The sequence below is a fragment of the Oratosquilla oratoria genome, chromosome 15 (genome assembly GCF_046742065.1).
Source record: "Oratosquilla oratoria isolate Oo_2021 chromosome 15, ASM4674206v1, whole genome shotgun sequence".
NCBI classification, from domain to species: Eukaryota; Metazoa; Arthropoda; class Malacostraca; order Stomatopoda; family Squillidae; genus Oratosquilla; species Oratosquilla oratoria.
Window position 1 is genome coordinate 63,302,181 of NC_134791.1, and position 19,094 is coordinate 63,321,274.

At 40.7% G+C, this 19,094-nt stretch overlaps 1 protein-coding gene across 4 annotated transcripts in view; it reads right to left on the reverse strand.

The window, feature by feature from the left end:
- Positions 1-19,094, reverse strand: part of LOC143033477 (RUS family member 1-like) — an 85,036-nt gene that overhangs the window by 40,101 nt on the left and 25,841 nt on the right. For all 4 annotated transcript variants that reach the window (XM_076198964.1, XM_076198961.1, XM_076198962.1 and 1 more), the window contains 2 exons: positions 18,315-18,507; positions 4,682-4,800 (listed from right to left, as the gene is read on the reverse strand). In XM_076198964.1, the coding sequence (XP_076055079.1) occupies positions 4,682-4,800; positions 18,315-18,507 (312 nt within the window). The remainder of the gene's footprint in view (positions 1-4,681; positions 4,801-18,314; positions 18,508-19,094) is intronic.

Here is a 19,094-nt window from a genome sequence, read left to right on the forward strand (position 1 = left end):
ACGGGAGGGGAGTTATGCACATGGTGACCCGTCTTTGTATCTCTCCGCATCAAGTTTTATCTTAAAATCTTGTATAGTGTTTGCACATACTGTTTTGTTGTCTAATTTGTTCCATGTATTAATCGCTCTGTGTGGGAAACTGTTCCTTTTCAAGTTTTTTCTATAACTATCTTTTTTCAGTTTTTTTCCATGTCCTCTCGTTTTACCATTGTCCCACACTAACAGGTCGTTCCTGTCTAAAACTTCTATTCCTTTCATTATTCTGTAGATAGTCGGCAAATCTCCTCTTTCTCTTCTTTGTTCCAGTGTTGGTAGGTTCAATTTGGATAGTCTTTGCTCATATGTTAGTTCGGCGAGAGTCTGTGCTAGTTTGGTTGTCGCTCTTTGTAATCTTTCTAGTTAATATTCTTTTTGGTACTGGGTGTCCAAAGTGTTGCTGCATACTCAAGTTTTGGTCTTATTAGTGTAGTTAGTATTTTCTTTATCATTTTTTCATCCATATAAGTAAATGCCACTTTTATTGACCTCAATAAATTGTAGGTTTCTCCGAATATCTTATTTATATGCTTATCTGGTTTCATGTCCTTTCCAATCATCACTCTAAGATCTTTTTCAGAGTTTGCTTTTTTTATTTTTTCCTCCCCAATTCTGTAATCTTTTGATATTCTGTTTTTACTCTTTCTAAATTCCATTATACTGCATTTCATTATATTAAATTTCACTTCCCACTTTTGAGTCCAATTCCATATCGTCTCCAGATCTTGTTGCAATGAGTTGCAGTCCTCTTCCGTTTTTACCTTCTTAAGTAATTTTGCATCATCTGCAAAAAAATTCATATAGCACTCCACGCCTTCATTCATGTCATTAATGTATACGGCGAACATGATCAGGGCCAGTACTGATCCTTGCGGGACACCACTTTTTACTTCTTCCCAGTTGGAGAATTTTTCTCTAATTACAACTCTCATTTTCCTCCCAATCAGGAAGTCTTCCATCCATTCCAATAATTTTCCTCTGATGCCACCCTTTGACTCTATCTTATTTATTAGTTTCCTATGAGGTACCTTATCGAATGCCTTTTGCAGGTCCAGAAAAACACAGTCCGCCCATCCATCTCTTTCTTGTATTATGTCTACTAATCTTGAGTAAAAGCAGATCAGATTTGTAGTACATGATCTCCCTTGTCTGAATCCAAATTGATTTGGGTTCAGTATAGATTTTTCTTCCAGGTATTTAACCCATCTGTTTTTGACAACTCTTTCACAAATTTTTGCTATTGTGCTTGTTAGTGAGACCGGTCTGTAGTTAGATGGATCTTCTTTATCACCTCCCTTATAAATTGGTACAATGTTTGCCTTTTTCCAGTCCAATGGTACTTTTCCTTCTTTAAGTGAGGATTTAATTATATTATATATTTTGTCAGTTAATTCCTCCATACATTCCTTCAGTATCCAGTTTGCAATTCCGTCTGGGCCATGTGATTTTCTGACATCAAGGGTTTTAATTTGATCACTGATTTCTTTTTGTGTTACGTTTATTTCTTTCATTGCTGGGGATAATTCTCTCTATCTACACTGTTAGGCGAGTTTTCTATTGTGAATACTGATCTGAAGTGGTTGTTCATAATTTCAGCCATTTCCAGTTCTTCTGTATATTCCTTTTTATCTTGGCACAGTTTTTCTATTTCTTGTTTGTTTTTCAGTTTTCCATTTACATATTTGTAAAATAGTTTGGGTTCTTCCTTACATTTGTCTATTATCTTTTTTTCATAATTCCTCTTTTCATCTCTGCATATTTTTACATATTCATTTCTTAGTTTGATGTACATTTGCCATTTGCTTTGTTTATCTCTTTTCCACTTTTTCCAAGCTTTGTCTCTTTTTTCCTTAGCTTCACTACATCTTTTGTTGTACATACATACATACATATACCAAGGCTTTTTTTCCCCTTACCAAGGGGGTAGCCAAAAAGGACAAGGCACAAAAACATTCCCACCCATTTCATCCCCGAAAACACTCCACACCCCTCCACCCTCCCTCCCATCTTAGCACCTCCTAGATCTTTTGTTGTACCAGCTCTTTATGTATGCCTTTTCCATTTTTTGTTGTGGTACATATTTGTTCACTCCTTCATTATAAATTTCTTTTAATATGTTCCATTTTTCTTCTATCCCTGTATCTTTGGTTTGGAATTTTTCCCAGTTTGCATTGCGAAAGAATGTTTTAAGTTTCTCAAAGTTTGTTTTGTTATACATAGGTCTTCCTATTCTATGTTTATAATTTTTACTTTGGTCCATTTGTTCTTTCAATTCCGTTTCTATTAGTATGTGGTCACTTTTTCCTATCGGAGTTTTATTATCAATTTTTTCAATAATCTCAGGTTCTGTCGTAAGTATTAAGTCCAATTTTGAGGGTTCTTCATTTCCTCTGTATCTAGTATTTTCTCTAATCTACTGGGTCATTGTGTATTCAATGGTCAAGTCAAGGAGTACATTGCCCCAGTGTTTCTCTCCCCCTTTCACTGTCATTTCTTCCCAGCATATTTCTTTTGAAATTATATTCACATGTCATTTGTGTGTGTGTATATATATATATATGTATGCGGAGTAGGAAACACAGGAGTCTTAGTCTTGAGTTTATTCCTGACTAGTTTCGCAGGTATGCTTTTTCAAAAAGCATACCTGCGAAACTAATCAGGAATAAACTCAAGATGAAGACTCCTGTGTTTCCTTCTCCGCTTACGTCAACCTGTCAGAATGTCTCAATATATATATATATATATATATATATATATATATATATATATATATATATATATATATAAAAATTTGGCACGCACAACAGCAAGATTAATCATCGAGGGGGCACAAACGGCGGACTCTATCCCAAGGCGACCTGTGAGATGACCCGCTTAGTATATGGACAATGTATTCCAATTTGCCTGTACTATTATCTCTCTGAAGAAGACTGTCGAAACGTTAGAGAATAAAATACTTCTGCTCCTTCCTAGAATTTACCTATACTACTCTTGCCATACATATATATATATATATATATATATACAGTATATATACATACATACATACATATACCAAGGCTTTTTCCCCCTTACAAGGGAGGTAGCCAAAAAGGAAAAGGCATAAAATCATTCACACCCATTCCATCCCTGAATACACTCCACACCCCTCCACCCTCCCTCTTATCTAAGCACCTCCTGGATGATGGGTCATCCCTGCACCTTGTCCACTGCCCTGGGTCACAAGCAGTGTCACAAGACACAGCACATTCACAGCAAGGCCGCTTCATTAAATCGGCGAGCCCCCCTCTCCGTCCCCCCATGCAGAAAAGGAGAAGACGGGGAGAAATCCCTTCGGGCTGCGTCAAATTTTGCTCACACATACTACCTCACCCCCCATCCCCCCGCCCATTCCACCTCATGCATCACAACATCATCTATATACAACCATTCTCCATTCACCTGTCTTCTGTCCTCTCCCGTCCTTCTTCAACAGACATTCCCCTCTTCCCCAAAGCCCCCTTCACCCCATCCATCCACCTCATCTTAGGACGTCCCCTCATGTTCACTCCCTCCACATCTGCCTTCCATACCTCTTTTACTAGTCTTTCTTCACTCATTCTTTCCATGTGTCCAAACCATCCTAATACTCTTTCATCAACCCTATCTCACAACTTCCTTTCCACCCCTGTTCTCCTCCTCACCTCCTCATTTCTCACTCTATCTAGCCTAGTAACCCCCATCATACTTCTCAGACACCTCATCTCAAACACATTCAAACTCCTTCTCTCTTCCTCTCTTATGTTCCATGTTTCTGCCCCATACAGTGCTGTTGGCACAATCACTCCTTCATACAGTCTCCTCTTAGCATCCATTCTCAAATGTCTATTCCTCATTACACTCTTTAATCCACCAAGGCATTTACATCGCTTCTCTCAATCTACATTCTACCTCCACCTTCACTCCACCTTTTCCTGCCACATTTGCACCCAAGTATCTAAAACTATCCACTTCCTCCAGTCGCTCTCCCTTAATGCTCACTTCCAGTCTACTGCCACTTTCACCCCTTGTACATCTCATCACCTTACTTTTACCCACATTTATCTTTAGCTTTCTTCTATCACATACTCTCCCAAACTCTGTCACCAACTTCCTCAATCCCTCCTCCAATCCTGCCACAAGTGTAGTGTCGTCCGCAAACAACAGCTGGCTCACCTCCCACTTTTCCCCATTTCCTTTAACCACATATATATATATATATATATATTTATATATATATAAATATATTTTATATATATATATATATATATATATATATATATATATGTGTGTGTGTGTATATATATATATATATATATATATATATATATATATATATATTCACACACACATATAATAGAAGTCCTCTTCCCCATTTTAAGGGAGGGTGGCCAAAACAAAGCATACACCAACACCACACCCATCCAGAACCTATTCATTTTCCCTCCCATCTTAGCATTTTGTGAAAGAAGGGGGCATCCTTGTCCCCAACCAACAATGCTTAAGTCAAAGGCAATGCAGCATGACAGTTCCTCAACAGCAGGACCTAACAGAGCTGGTTTACTGTCACTGCTTCATATTACCCAACCCGCCATCAAAAACATAGAATAAACAAATATATTCCTACTTGATAGAATCAGTGACAAAAGAGAGGAGAAGCACTGAAAGGCCAAGTGCAACTAGATTCACTAGCATTTCTTGACTACCATCTTTGGCCCGGACATCAGCAAGGTTGCCACGTTGAGCCTGTAAACAAAAACTAGCAATTAGGAAGTGTATATGTATATACAGGGTGTTTGGGATAAATTTGATAATTATTTTACCTTCTGTCATTTCAGAACCATTAGAGGGATTTAATAGCAGTGAAACCAACAGATACTTGTAGCTGATTCTGTGTACTATTGGTGGGTGTGAGAGCTAGAGAGCATGGACGACTGGAAAGCACTGGAATATTGGAAGAGAGTGACCTGCATCATGATGATTCATGCCAGATTAAAAAATTCAGAAATCTTAGCTGCAGCTCAGTGCTCCTTGAATACCATGAAGGCTGTGAGATGTGAGCTAGAGAACTGCGACAGAGATGTGGAAGCAGTGGCTAGCAGGAAGGATCATAGCAGGCATTCTGACTCTGTCTGCACAACAAAATTCATCGAGAAGCTGCAAAAAAAAAAGGGCGCGGCACGATCCAGGCAAGGCAATGCGGACTTTGGCGAGAGATGGGCGTTGGAGTGGTGACTATGAAGAAAGTGCTGATTAAGGATCTTTGCCACTCCTCATACAAGAGCCACAAGGGCCAACTACTCACTGCTAAAATCCAAGACACCTTACGAAAGCCAAGAAACTCCTCACCAAGATCAAACACCCAGTCGAGCTGGGGATGCTCTGGTTCTTCTCAGATGAGAAGAACTTCTACCAGGGCAAGTTGCACAACATGCAGAACAACAGGTGGCTAGCCTACAGCCCGCACTAAGTCCTACGCTTCATGAAAACCAAGTTCCTTCAAACTGTCATGGTCTTTGGGTGTGTTTCCACTGAAGGCCACGTCATGCCACCCAACATCTTTGAAAAGGGACTCAGACTCACTTCAGATGGCTATATTGAGTTGCTTTCCACTGTTGTCAAGCGCTGGGTGGAAAGGGTGGCTGCAGGCCATACATGTGGCAGCAGGACTCAGCTCTGTGTCACACCTCCAGGAAAATCCAGAAGTGTGTCTGAGAACTTCTACAACTTCCCCAGTCCCGACACATGGCCCCCCAACTACACCAATTGTACCACCTGCAACACCAAGGATGAGCTGATTGCCAGGATCAAAGTGGTGCTCAGGCATCTCTCGGAGGACATTATGAAGGCCGCGTGCTGCAGGTTCAGGTCCTGCCTGGAGGCCATGGTAGAGGCTCAGAGCGGCTTCTTTGAGTGGGCTGTATTTGACAAAAAATCCTCTAAAAAATGCACTTTGAATTTTGATAATACATTATTTTTTGGCCAAGATATGACATTTTTCTATCCTTTCAAAAAAAAGTGTCAAATTTATCCCAAACACCCTGTATATATGTTATTGTGGGGTTAAAAGTTGCTAAGTAGCATGCAGCTGATACTTTAGGGTCTATATGGTGCACCCCTACAGACCAGAGCCACACATAATTTTGTCTGTGGTAGAGGAAATCTTTATTCTTAGAGAAATGGTGATAATTTATTATACTGCGACTGTCCCTCCGTTATGATGTCCCCACACTCTTGTTACTGTCCTGTACCACTTCTCCGAATATTCATTTTTCCATTGCCCTGAATCCTGTGGTGGGGAAAAAAATACTGCCACCATAAAAGGTGACTAAAACAGGATGGGATAGGACTAGGTATCCTTCTCCCTGTAGCACCAAAGGGGCCATTCCTAAAAAAAGCAGACATAAGAGGGTCTGGGAGAAGTTTTCCAACCAGAACCCTAAGGTTTAGGTCATTTAATGCGTGTGGATGTGGCACAGATTAGAGTAAAATGGAAGAGATAGGCAGTATGCTCATGAGAAGATGGATGTGTTGGCATTGAGTGAAACAAAATTGAAAGGGAGGGTCAAGTTTGAGTTTGAAAGTGTAGTTGGGAAGGTGTAAGGAGTGAAAAGAGGACAAAGGAAAGAAGGGGGTCGATATACTAAGTGAAGAGATAGGTAACCATGTGATGGAGTGGAAGGAGGTTTCTTCAAGGCTAGTGTGGATAAAGGTGAAACTGGGAAAGGAGATGTGGGTTTTTGTAAGTGCATATGGGCCTGGCAGTGAAAAGAGTGTGGAAGAAAAGGAGGCTTTTTGGATAGATTTGAATGAGTGCATAGAGGGATTAGGGAGAAATATCAATGTAGTAGTATTGGAAGACCTTAACCCCTTCCATACGGTGCCGCACACGTAGGCGTCATGAGCAAGTGGATTCGCGACGCTGCCATATCGGCGTCTTGATTATATTTATTGTAGTCGCCCCTGTGTTTTTACATTCTCCCAAATGCGCCCTGAATCCCATTCTCTGTGGTTTTCAAAATTCGCGGGTGAAAGAGAGAACGATCGATATAAGCGGTGACTATATTTTATGATGCGATTATTATTACGACACGTCATACGGCTGGCATTGGCTGCTACCCGCGAGATTTAAGTTCCGTACTGAAGTGGTTAATGCTAGGGAAGGAAATGAGTCAATAGACAGTGGTTGGGAAGTGTGGAGTTCCATGAAAGAATCGTAGTGGAGAGTTGATGGTGGAGAATTGTCTCAAAAGAGTTGATGATAGCAAATACAGTGTTTAGGAAGAAAGTCAAGCATAAGTACACATGGGAGTAAGTGGTGGATGGAAGGGTGGTAGATAGTGCATTAATGGACTATGTAGTGATAAATAGGAGTATAGTAGGAAGAGTTAAGGATGTACATGTTCTAAGAGGAGAGAGTGGGGAGATATCAGATCATTTTCTCGTGAAAGGTAAGCTGAGAGTGGAGGATAGCTGATGAAAGAGGAAAAGGACAAAAGATAGGGAAGTTGTTGTTGTTGTTGTTGTTGTCGTTCCCTAGACTGTCTGTCCGAGCAGTCCCGTCTCCCCAAGGAAGGCCACAGCCGAAACTGGGTTTTCCCACAAATCCTTTATAGAGTGTATGTTGTGTTGTTTGCGTGCATGATTGTGTATAATGCAGTCTTCCATTATGTGTTGTATGGTATGGGGTGAAGTGTTACATCCTGGGCAGCTGTTCACAACACGGTCGTCCAGCCTCTTCTGGTGGCTTAGAAGTGCTGAGTATAAGAAGAAGCTGAGAGAGGAGTGGGAGGGAGTGAAGGATAGAGTAGAACTAGGAGTGGAGGAGGAATGGGGATGGTTCAAGGAGAAAGTCATCAGGTGTGCAAAAATGGTGTGTGGAACAAGGAGGACGGGAGGTAATAGAAGGAAGGGTAGTAAGTGGTGGGATGAGGAAGCAAAAAAGGTTGTAGAAGAGATGAGGCGAGCTTTCATAGATTGGTTACAAAATAGGATGAGGGAGTCATATGAGAGGTACAAAGAAAAGAGAAGTAAAGCATAAGATAAAGGAGGCAAAGAGGAGAGCAGATGTGAAATGGGGAAAGAGTATGACAGAAAATTTTGAAAGTAATAAAAAATGTTTTAGAAAGAAATTAAAAGAGGAGGTAAATCAAGTAGAGAAGAAAAGGTAAAAGGTGCAGATGGAGAGATGATAATGGAAGAGAAGGCAGTAAGAGGAAGATGGGCTGAGTATTTTAGGGAGTTGCTAAATGTGAAGGAGGATAGGGAGGGAAAGGTAGTTGCAGTGGGAAGTGCCAAGAAAATGAGAGTGATGAGTGAGGAAAATGGAGGAGAAATAAGGAAGGATGAAGTGAAGGCAGTTGTTAAGATGATGAGAGCAGGTAAGACACCTGGTCTGGATGGATGTCATGCAGAATGTCTGAAAAAAGGAGGTACAGTGATGGAGGACTGGCTGATGAGGTTATCTAATTTTTGTTTAAGAGAGGGTAGAGTGTCAGAGGACTGGAGGAGTGCCTGTATAGTTCCACTTTACAAGGGAAAAGGGGACAAGTGTGACTGTAGTAGTTTCAGAGGGATTAGCTTGTTAAGTGTTGTTGCTGTTGTTGTCATTCCCTAGACTGTCTGTCCGAGCAGTCCCGTCTCCCCAAGGAAGGCCACAGCCAAAACTGGGTTTTCCCACAAATCCTTTATAAAGTGTATGTTGTGTTGTTTGCATGCATGATTGTGTATAATGCAGTCTTCCATTATGTGTTGTATGGTATGGGGTGAAGTGTTACATCCTGGGCAGCTGTTCACAATGCGGTCATCCAGCCTCTTCTGGTAGCTTAGAAGTGCTGGGTGGTGGCCGCACCGCAGTCTGGCCAGGTGGACTCTGTCCTTTCGTGGAAGAGAGGATTCAGAAGGGTGGATATCAGGGGGTCTGGCATGCAGCAGTGTGTTGTCTTTCAGTGTGTTAATGGAGCGGTGAGTGATATGATTATGAATATGTTTCCGGAGGCTGGTATTTGGTGGTTGTGGAGGAAGAGAAGAGAGTATCTGTGTGTGATACAGGTCTTTGGGTGTTGTTTTAACCCCTTCCATACGGTGCCGCACACGTAGGCGTCATGGGGAGCGAGTGTATTCGCGAGGCTGCCATATCGGCGTCTTGATTATATTTATTGTAGTCGCCCCTCCATAATGACATTCTTTCTAATTCTTTTGTAATCGCATTTTCTATGGTTATCAAAATTCACGGGTGAAGAGAGAACGATCGATATAAGTGGTGACTATATTTTATGATGCGAGTATTATTACGACACGTCGTACGGCTGGCATTGGCTGCTGCCACCGAGATCTAAGTCCATGACGCCTACGTGTGCGGCACCGTATGGAAGGGGTTAATGTTTCTTGATGTGTGTGGGTGTTCTGATATGTAGTGTAGCGGGTGTGATGCGTTTGTGGTGGCTGCGGCAAGTGTTTGTGTGCCTCTCATGTCGAGGTGGTCCTTGACTTTGAGGACTTTTGTTTCATGGTGTAAATGGTCTGTAGGTGTTGTATTTGTGCAGCCTGTAATTGTTTTTAGGGCTTTGTTTTGTATGATTTGAAGGGTGTTGTGGTGTGTCTCGCTGAGATTAGGAGCCCATGCAGGACTCGCATAATTCATCACTGAGCGTATGCATTGTTTGTATATTGTTGTATTAGTTTCTTTGTTTTGTCCAAATGTTGTTCCAGTGATTAACTTAAGGTCCTGGAGCCGCAGCGTCTACGTCGTGGGACCACTCCCCAACCCCAAGAGTTGGGGGCCAAACGGCGGCAACCAGCCCTGGCCACCGGCTATGACTGCCTTGGGGAGTACCACAATCCTTTTTTTCTCAACATGCTTGTTAAGTGTAGTTGGGAAGGCTTATTGGAGGGTCTTGATTGAAAGGATTAAGAGAGGAATAAGGAGTAATTAGTGAGGAACAGTGTGGGTTTAGGAGAGGTAGAGGTTGCGTAGATCAGATTTTTGTGGTAAGACAGATATGTGAGAAAGCTTTAGGAAAAGGTAAGGATGTTTTTTGGCTTTTATGGATTTGGAAAAGGCTTATGACAGGGTAGACAGGAATGCACTGTGGGAGGTATTGCAGATATATGGGATAGAAGGAAAGCTTTTAGGATCTGTCAAGAGTTTTTATGAAAATAGTAGAGCATGTACTAGGATTAGAAATAGAGAGAGTGAGTGGTTTGAGGCAAAGGTGGGACTTTGTCAGGGATGTGTTATGTCGCCCTGGCTGTTCAATTTATACATGGATGGGGTGGTGCGAGAGGTAAATGCAAGGGTAGTGGGTTGGGGATTGGAGATGGTTAAAGAAAATAGAGAAAAGTGGGAGATAAGCCAGCTGTTGTTTGGTGATGACACTGCGTTTGTTGCAGGATCAGACAAGGGATTGAGGAAGTTAGTGACAGAGTTTGGGAAGGTGTGTGAAAGGAAGTTGAATATAAATGTAGGTAAAAGTAAGGTCATGAGATGTACAAGGGGAGAAAGTGGCAGCAGACTGGAAGTGAGTATTAAGGGAGAGAGACTGGAGGAAGTGGATAGTTTTAGATACTTGGGTGCGAATGTGGCAAGAAAGAGAGGAGTGGAGGTGGAGGTAGAATGTAGATTGAGAGAAGCGAGTAAATGATTTGGGGGATTAAAAAGTGTAATGAGAAATAGACATTTGGGAATGGATGCTAAGAGGAGATTGTATGAAGGAGTGATTGTGCCAACAGCACTGTATGGGGCAGAAACATGGAACTTAAGAGAGGAAGAGAGATGGAGTTTGAATGTGTTTGAGATGAGGTATCTCAGAAGTATGATAGGGGTTACTAGGCTGGATAGAGTGAGAAATGAGGTGAGGAGAATGGGTGTGGAAAGGGAGTTGGGAGATAGGGTGGATGAAAGAGTATTGGGATGGTTTGGACACATGGAAAGAATGAGTGGAGAAAGACTAATAAAAGAGGTGTGGAAGGCAGATGTGAATGGAGTGAACATGAGGGGTTGACCTAGGATGAGATGGATGGATGGGGTAAACGGGGCTTTGGGAAAGAGGGGAATGCCTGTTGAGGAAGGACAAGAGAGGACAGAAGATAGGGATGAATGGAGAATGGATGTATATGGATGATGTTGTTATGCATGAGGTGGAATGGGTGGGGGATGGGGGGTGAGGGAGTATGTGTGAGAAATAAATTGATGCAGTCCAAAGGGAATTCTCCCCGTCTTTCCTTTTCTGCATGAAGGGATAGAGAGGAGGGATTGCCGATTTAATGAAGCAGCCTTGCTATGGATGTGCTGTGTCTTGCAACACTGCTTCTGACCCAGGGTAGTGGACAAGATGCAGGGATGACCCATCATCCAGGAGGTGCCAAGATGAGAGGGAGGGAAGAGGGTGAAGGGGAATGGAGTGTGATAGGGATGGTTTTTATGCCTTTGTTTTTTGGCTACCTCCCTTATAAGGGCGAAAAAAGCCTTTGCTATGTATGTATAACAAAAATAGTAGTGAGACAAAAAACAAAAGAGACAAAGCAAGACATAATAGATAAATGTAAAAATCAACCCAAATTATTCTTCATATATGTAAATGGTAAACTAAAAAATAAACAGGAAATATAATACTACGTCAAGGAAACATATTATTGAGAAATGGCTGAAATTATGAAGATTTCAATTCTGTATTCACAAAAGAAAAGAAGGAAGAGGAGAAAGATCCCCCAAATGAGAGAAGTAATTGTGACAGAAAGAAATAAGGAACCAAATAATGAACATTAATGTCAGAAAATCACACAGCCCAGACAGAACTGCAAACTGGATACTAAAAGAATGTATAGATGAACTAACAAATAAAATATTTAAGATAATGGATTGCTTACTCAAAGAAGGAAAAGTACCGGAAGACTAGGAAAATGCCAATATCATGCCAATATATATAGGGGGGAAACTAGGAAGACCCAACAAACTATAGACTGGACTCCCTTACAAGTACAATAGCTAAAATTTGAGAGAAAGTTATCAAAATTAGATGGATTAACATCTGGAGGAGAACAATATATTAAATCTGAGACAATTCGGTTTTAGACAGGGAAGACCATGTGCCACAAATTTGATCTGTTTCTATTCAAGGATAATAGATATAATGCAAGATAGGGATAGATGGGCAGATTGTGCTTTCCAGGACTTAAAAAAGGCATCTGATAAAGTGCATACATACATACATATACCAAGGCTTTTTCCCTCTTACAAGGTAGGTAGCTAAAAAGGAAAAGGCATAAAATCATTCCCACCCATTCCATCCCTGAATACACCCCACACCCCTCCACCCTCCCTCTTATCTTAGCACCTCCTGGATGACAGGTCATCCCTGCACCTTGTCCACTGCCCTGGGTCACAAGCAGTGTCGCAAGACACAGCACATTCACAGCAAGGCCGCTTCATTAAATCGGCAACCCCCCACTCTCCGTCCCCCCATTGCATAAAAGGAGAAGACGGGGAGAAATCCCTTTGGGCTGCATCAAATTTTGCTCTCTCATACAAGGGCAATGGGCGGAGCATGCCGACAGGAGACCTTTTGATCCATATCTAGGTTGGATGCAAAAAAAAAAAGAAAAAAAAATCATAATAATAAATTAAAACTATAATAATGTAAAAATAACAAATAAAATACATAAATAAATGCATAGGTATAGTTGAATAACAAACAAAAAGGTAAATAGTAAATGATTATAAATTGACATATAACTAATAATAAATGAAAATCACAGACAAATTTTAACAAAACAAAAACAAATAATATAACATAAATTATAATCATTACAGCATCTTACTTAGGTATTTATCTAAATGATTCTTAAAGCTTCGAACTGAACTACATTGCACTACCTGTGCAGGAAGTTTATTCCATTCATTAACTACACGGTTGGCAAAGTTGTTTCTACCTACTTCCAAATTGAATCTATTTCCGGACAGTTTGAGACCATTGTTTCTTGTCTGATTCTCATTCAATGTGAAAATTTGGTCACTTTTGATGTTGTCAATTCCCTTTTAAAATCTTAAAGACCTGTATCAAGTCACCTCTGAGTCTACGCTTTTTTAGGGAAAACAGATTCATGTGCTTAAGTCGATTTTCGTATGATTTATTTTTGATATTTGGAATCAGTTTTGTGGCTCGCCGTTGTACTTTTTCCAGTCTGTCAATGTCTTTAATGAGATTCGGTGACCATACGGAAACAGCATATTCCAAATGTGGACGAACTAACGATTTATATAGCTTGTTAATGAGTGATGGACTTTTGAAATCAAAAGATCGCGCAATCAATCCCAGAATCTTATTTGCTTTCTCAGAGGCTGAAATACACTGCTTGGATGATTTGAGGTCGTTACTGATAATTACGCCGAGATCTTTTTCACTATCCACTTTTGTTAACGAATTTCCAAATAACTTGTAATCGTACTTACTGTTATTTTTACCTATGTGGATTACCTTGCATTTACTTGTGTTAAATTTCATTAGCCACTTTTCAGACCATTGCTGTAATTGATCTAAATCTTCTTGAATATCTAATTGGTTTGAGTGATCATTTGCCACTCCGCACAGTTTTGTATCATCAGCAAATTTGGAAACAGTAGATTTTAGTCCATTGTCTATATCATTTATATATACTATGAATAGAAGTGGCCCAAGAACGGAACCCTGAGGAACTCCACTTGCAACATTTTTCCATCCAGAAGATTTTCCATTTAAAACAACTCTCTGTTTTCGACCTTTCAACCAATTACTAGTCCATCCCCCCCCACCCATTCCACCTCATGCATCACAACATCATCCATATACAACCATTCTCCATTCACCCCTGTCTTCTGTCCTCTCCCGTCCTTCTTCAACAGACATTCCCCTCTTCCCCAAAGCCCCCTTCACCCAATCCATCCACCTCATCCTAAGACGTCCCCTCATGTTCACTCCCTCCACATCTCCCTTCCATACCTCTTTTACTAGTCTTTCTTCACTCATTCTTTCCATGTGTCCAAACCATCCTAATATTCTTTCATCAACCCTATCTCCCAGCTCCCTTTCCACCCCTGTTCTCCTCCTCACCTCCTCATTTCTCACTCTATCTAGCCTAGTAACCCCCATCATACTTCTCAGACACCTCATCTCAAACACATTCAAACTCCTTCTCTCTTCCTCTCTTATGTTCCATGTTTCTGCCCCATACAGTGCTGTTGGCACAATCACTCCTTCATACAGTCTCCTCTTAGCATCCATTCCCAAATGTTTATTCCTCATTACACTTTTTAATCCACCAAGGCATTTACTCGCTTCTCTCAATCTACATTCTACCTCCACCTTCACTCCACCTTTTCCTGCCACATTTGCACCTAAGTATCTAAAACTATCCTCTTCCTCCAGTCACTCTCCCTTAATTCTCACTTCCAGTCTACTGCCACTTTCACCCCTTGTACATCTCATCACCTTACTTTTACCCACATCATACTTCTCAGACACCTCATCTCAAACGCATTCAAACTCCTTCTCTCTTCCTCTCATATGTTCCATGTTTCTGCCCCATACAGTGCTGTTGGCACAATCACTCCTTCATACAGTCTCCTCTTAGCATCCATTCCCAAATGTCTATTTCTCATTACACTCTTTAATCCACCAAGGCATTTACTCGCTTCTCTCAATCTACATTCTACCTCCACCTTCACTCCACCTTTTCCTGTCACATTTGCACCCAAGTATCTAAAACTATCCACTTCCTCCAGTCGCTCTCCCTTAATGCTCACTTCCAGTCTACTACCACACCCCTTGTACATCTCATCACCTTACTTTTACCCACATTTATCTTTAGCTTTCTTCTATCACATACTCTCCCAAACTCTGCCACCAACTTCCTCAGTCCCTCCTCCGATCCTGTCACAAGCGCAGTGTCGTCCACAAACAACAGATTGGCTCACCTCCCACTTTTCTCCATTTTCTTTAACCATCTCCAATCCCTGACCCACTACCCTTGCATTTACCTCTCGCACTACCCCATCCATGTATAAGTTGAACAGCCAGGGCGACATAAAGCATCCTTGACGAAGTCCCACCTTTACCTGGAACCACTCACTCTCTTCATTTCTAATCCTGACACTCAAGCTCTACTACTCTCATAAAAACTCTTGACAGCTCCTAGAAGCTTTCCTCCTATCCCGTATATCCGCAAAACCTCCCACAGTGCCTTTCTGTCTACCCTGTCATAAGCCTTTTCCAGGTCCATAAAGGCCCAAAAAACATCCTTCCCCTTTCCTATAGCTTTCTCACATATTTGTCTTACCACAAAGATCTGATCTACACAACCTCTGTCCTAAATCCACACTGTTCCTCACCAATTACTCCCTCTGTTCCTCTCCTAATCCTCTCAATCAAGATCCTCCCATAAGCCTTCCCAACTACACTTAACCACTTCACTCCGGGCCAAAATCTCACGGGCAGCATTAGCTGCCAGACGTACGATGTTGCGTCATAATACTCGCATCATAAAAAATAGTCACCGCTTATATCGATCGTTCTCTCTTTCACCCGTGAATTTTGATAACCATAGAAAATGTGATGAAGCCAGTTTAGAGAGTATGTCAGTTACGCAGGGACAACTACAATAAATATAATCAAGACGCCGATATGGCAGCCTTGCGTATCCACTTGCTCCTCATGCCGCCTACGTAGGCGGCACCATATGGAAGAGGTTAACAAGCTAATCCCTCTGAAACTACTACATTCACACTTGTCCCCTTTTCCCTTGTGAAGTGGAACTATACAGGCACTCCTCCAGTCTTCCGGCATTCTACCCTCTCTCCAACAAACATTAAATAACCTCACCAGCCAGTCCACCATCACTGTACCTCCCTTTTTTTAGATATTCTGCATGGCATCCATTCCAACCAGGTGTCTTACCTGCTTTCATCATCTTAACAACTGCCTTCACTTCATCCTTCCTTATTTCTCCTCCATTTTCCTCATTCATCACTCTCATTTTCTTAGCATTTCCCACTGCAACTACCTTTCCCTCCCTATCCTCCTTCACATTTAGCAACTCCCTAAAATATTCTGCCCATCTTCCCCTTACTGCCTTCTCTTCCATTATCATCTCTCCATCTGCACCTTTTACCTTTTCTTCTCTACTTGATTCGCCTCCTCTTCCTCTCTTAATTTCTTTCCAAAACATCTTTTCATTTGATAAAGTACCACAGAAAATATTAAGAAAACTCAAAACAACAGGAAGTATACATGGAAAACTATTAAAATGGATGGAAGATTTCTTACATGGGAGAAAAATGAGAGTGGTACTTAGAGATAAAAACTCTACTTGGGAAGAAATGATATGTGGAGTCCCACAGGGTTCAGTACTGGCTCAGATAATGTTTGCTTATGTAAATGACATGGATGAAGGTGTAGAATGTTAAATTAACTTCTTTGCAGACGACACAAAACTCCTAAAGAAAGTAAGTATGGAATAAGATTGTGAATCACTACAGAGATCTGGACAAGGTCTGGGAATGGAATCAGATTTGGGCAGTTGACTTCAACATTAAGAAATGTAGTATAATGAAATTTGGAAAAAGTAAAAAAAGAATATCAGGAGGCAAAGGAAGTAAAGAAAGTTGGTTCCGAAAAGGACCTAAGAGTAATCATCACCAAAGACATGTCCCCAGACAAGCAGATAAACAAAATAGTTAGAGAAACCTACAATTTACAAAGATCAATAAAGGTGGCTTTTAACCTCTTCAGTACGGGCCAAAATCTCGCAGGCAGCATTAGCTGCCAGACGTACGATGTGTCGTAATAATACTCGCATCATAAAATATAGTCACCGCTTATATCGATCGTTCTCTCTTTCACCCGTGAATTTTGATAACCATAGAAAATGTGATGAAGACAGTTTAGAGAGTATGTCATTACGCAGGGGCAACTACAATAAATATAATCAAGACACCGATATGGCAGCCTCGCGTATCCACTTGCTCCTCATGCCGCCTACGTATGCGGCACCGTATGGAAGGGGTTAATTACTTGGATGAGGTAATGATAAAGAAAATACTACTCACACTGATAACATCAAGATTGGAGTATGCAGCAACACTATGGATACCAACTTCAAAAAAGAATATGAGGAAAATAGAAAGAATCCAAAGAGCAATGACAAAGATGGCCCCAACACTTTCAAAATTGACATACGAGCAAAGACTGTCCAAACTGGAACTACCAACCCTGGAACAAAGAAGAGAAAGAGGCAATCTATTGGCCATTTACAGAATCATGAAAGGCATGGAAGTCCTTGACAGAGAAGACCTATTAATGTGGGATAGAAAAAAAACAAGGGGACATGAAAAGAAACTCAAAAAGGAGTTATAGAAGAGATCTAAAAAAAAAAAAATCTTTCCACACAGAGTGGTGGATATCTAGAACAAATTGGAAAAAACAAGTGTGTACAAACACCATACAAGAACTTAAGAACAAACTAAATGTTGCAAGATACTAAGACAAGTCACCACGAGCATAGCTCCCCTTCCCATTAAATACAACTAGGTAAATACATCTTTCCTGACCCAAAAAATTTTAAACATATATTTTTCTGCTAACTTCCAAGACTTGATGATTAATTCATTTGTTGACCTATGACATAAACTTTATTTTCACTGGACACAAGTCATTCCTCTTGCAGAGACCTAACTTAAACACACCCTCACCAATCAGTCACATTTGAGTCATGGAAGTAATTTATCTGGCATTTTTCATATCATGTTCCTGGCATACCTTCCATGAAATAACCAAGTCTTTCAGCCAGACAACAATTATGATATATCTATTCTTATTGACTATATCTATGACAAGAGATTATTTAACAATATACCAACAAAATCCATAAAGTAATTACATACATACATACATATACCAAGGCTTTTTCCCCCTTACAAGGGAGGTAGCCAAAAAGGAAAAGGCATAAAATCATTCCCACCCATTACATCCCTGAATACACTCCACACCCTTCCACCCTCCCTCTCATCTTAGCACCTCCTGGATGACGGGTCATCCCTGCACCTTGTCCACTGCCCTGGGTCACAAGCAGTGTCGCAAGACACAGCACATCCACAGCAAGGCCGCTTCATTAAATCGGCGACCCCCCCTCTCCGCCCCCCCATGCATAAAGGAGAAGACGGGGAGAAATCCCTTCGGATAAAGCAATTAAATAGAAATAAATTCAATGACAAAACAACTATATCATACCTGGTGTGAGACAAGAGCCATTCGAGTAGCTACACCTGCAGTGCCAACCAGTGAAAATGTAATACCAATAAGGCACATGGTGATGCTTAATGGCAATGGCAACATAGGACTTAAAATTTGCAGCACAAAACCAAAATCATTTGCAACATCTGCAAAGAGGCGCCACTGTTTACTATTACTGTCCAGGTATGAACTGCAAATATGAGAAAAGCATAATGTATTTGACTCCACATTGGTTGATAAATCAATATTGCTTATATTTTGAAGTTCATATCTTCATGATTATAGTAACAATAAACTATTCATGTTTATGAGCACAAGTTATTGTAATGCAGCAACAAAATAAATGCTAATACAGCAACTTATTTTACCTGAGTGCTGCTCTTGAGAATAGCTGCATAAAAGAAAACCAGATATCATAAAGTCTTATTTTCCACAGAGATATAATCTAGAAAATGAAAGTTTGCTGCATTACTCTTATGCTCAATGCCTTAATTCCACTAATTTGCTTACATAAGTAAAATCACTTGTTTAATGCTTGAATGGTTTTGAAAAACAAACTTGTATATTATGTTTGATAAAAAGAGAAATAATAAACAGGGAAGCAGAGAAAATTGTGGGTGTGATACAGGCCCTGGGATCATGAGCCTATTTTTGTCAAAGGCCTAAAAGGTTTTGAATAATCTGAGAAACAGAATACACATGATTTTTTTTAATATACCAATTTTTTCTTCTAAAATTATATAAGCTACAGCTTGGAGAATGTCATCATCATTACCA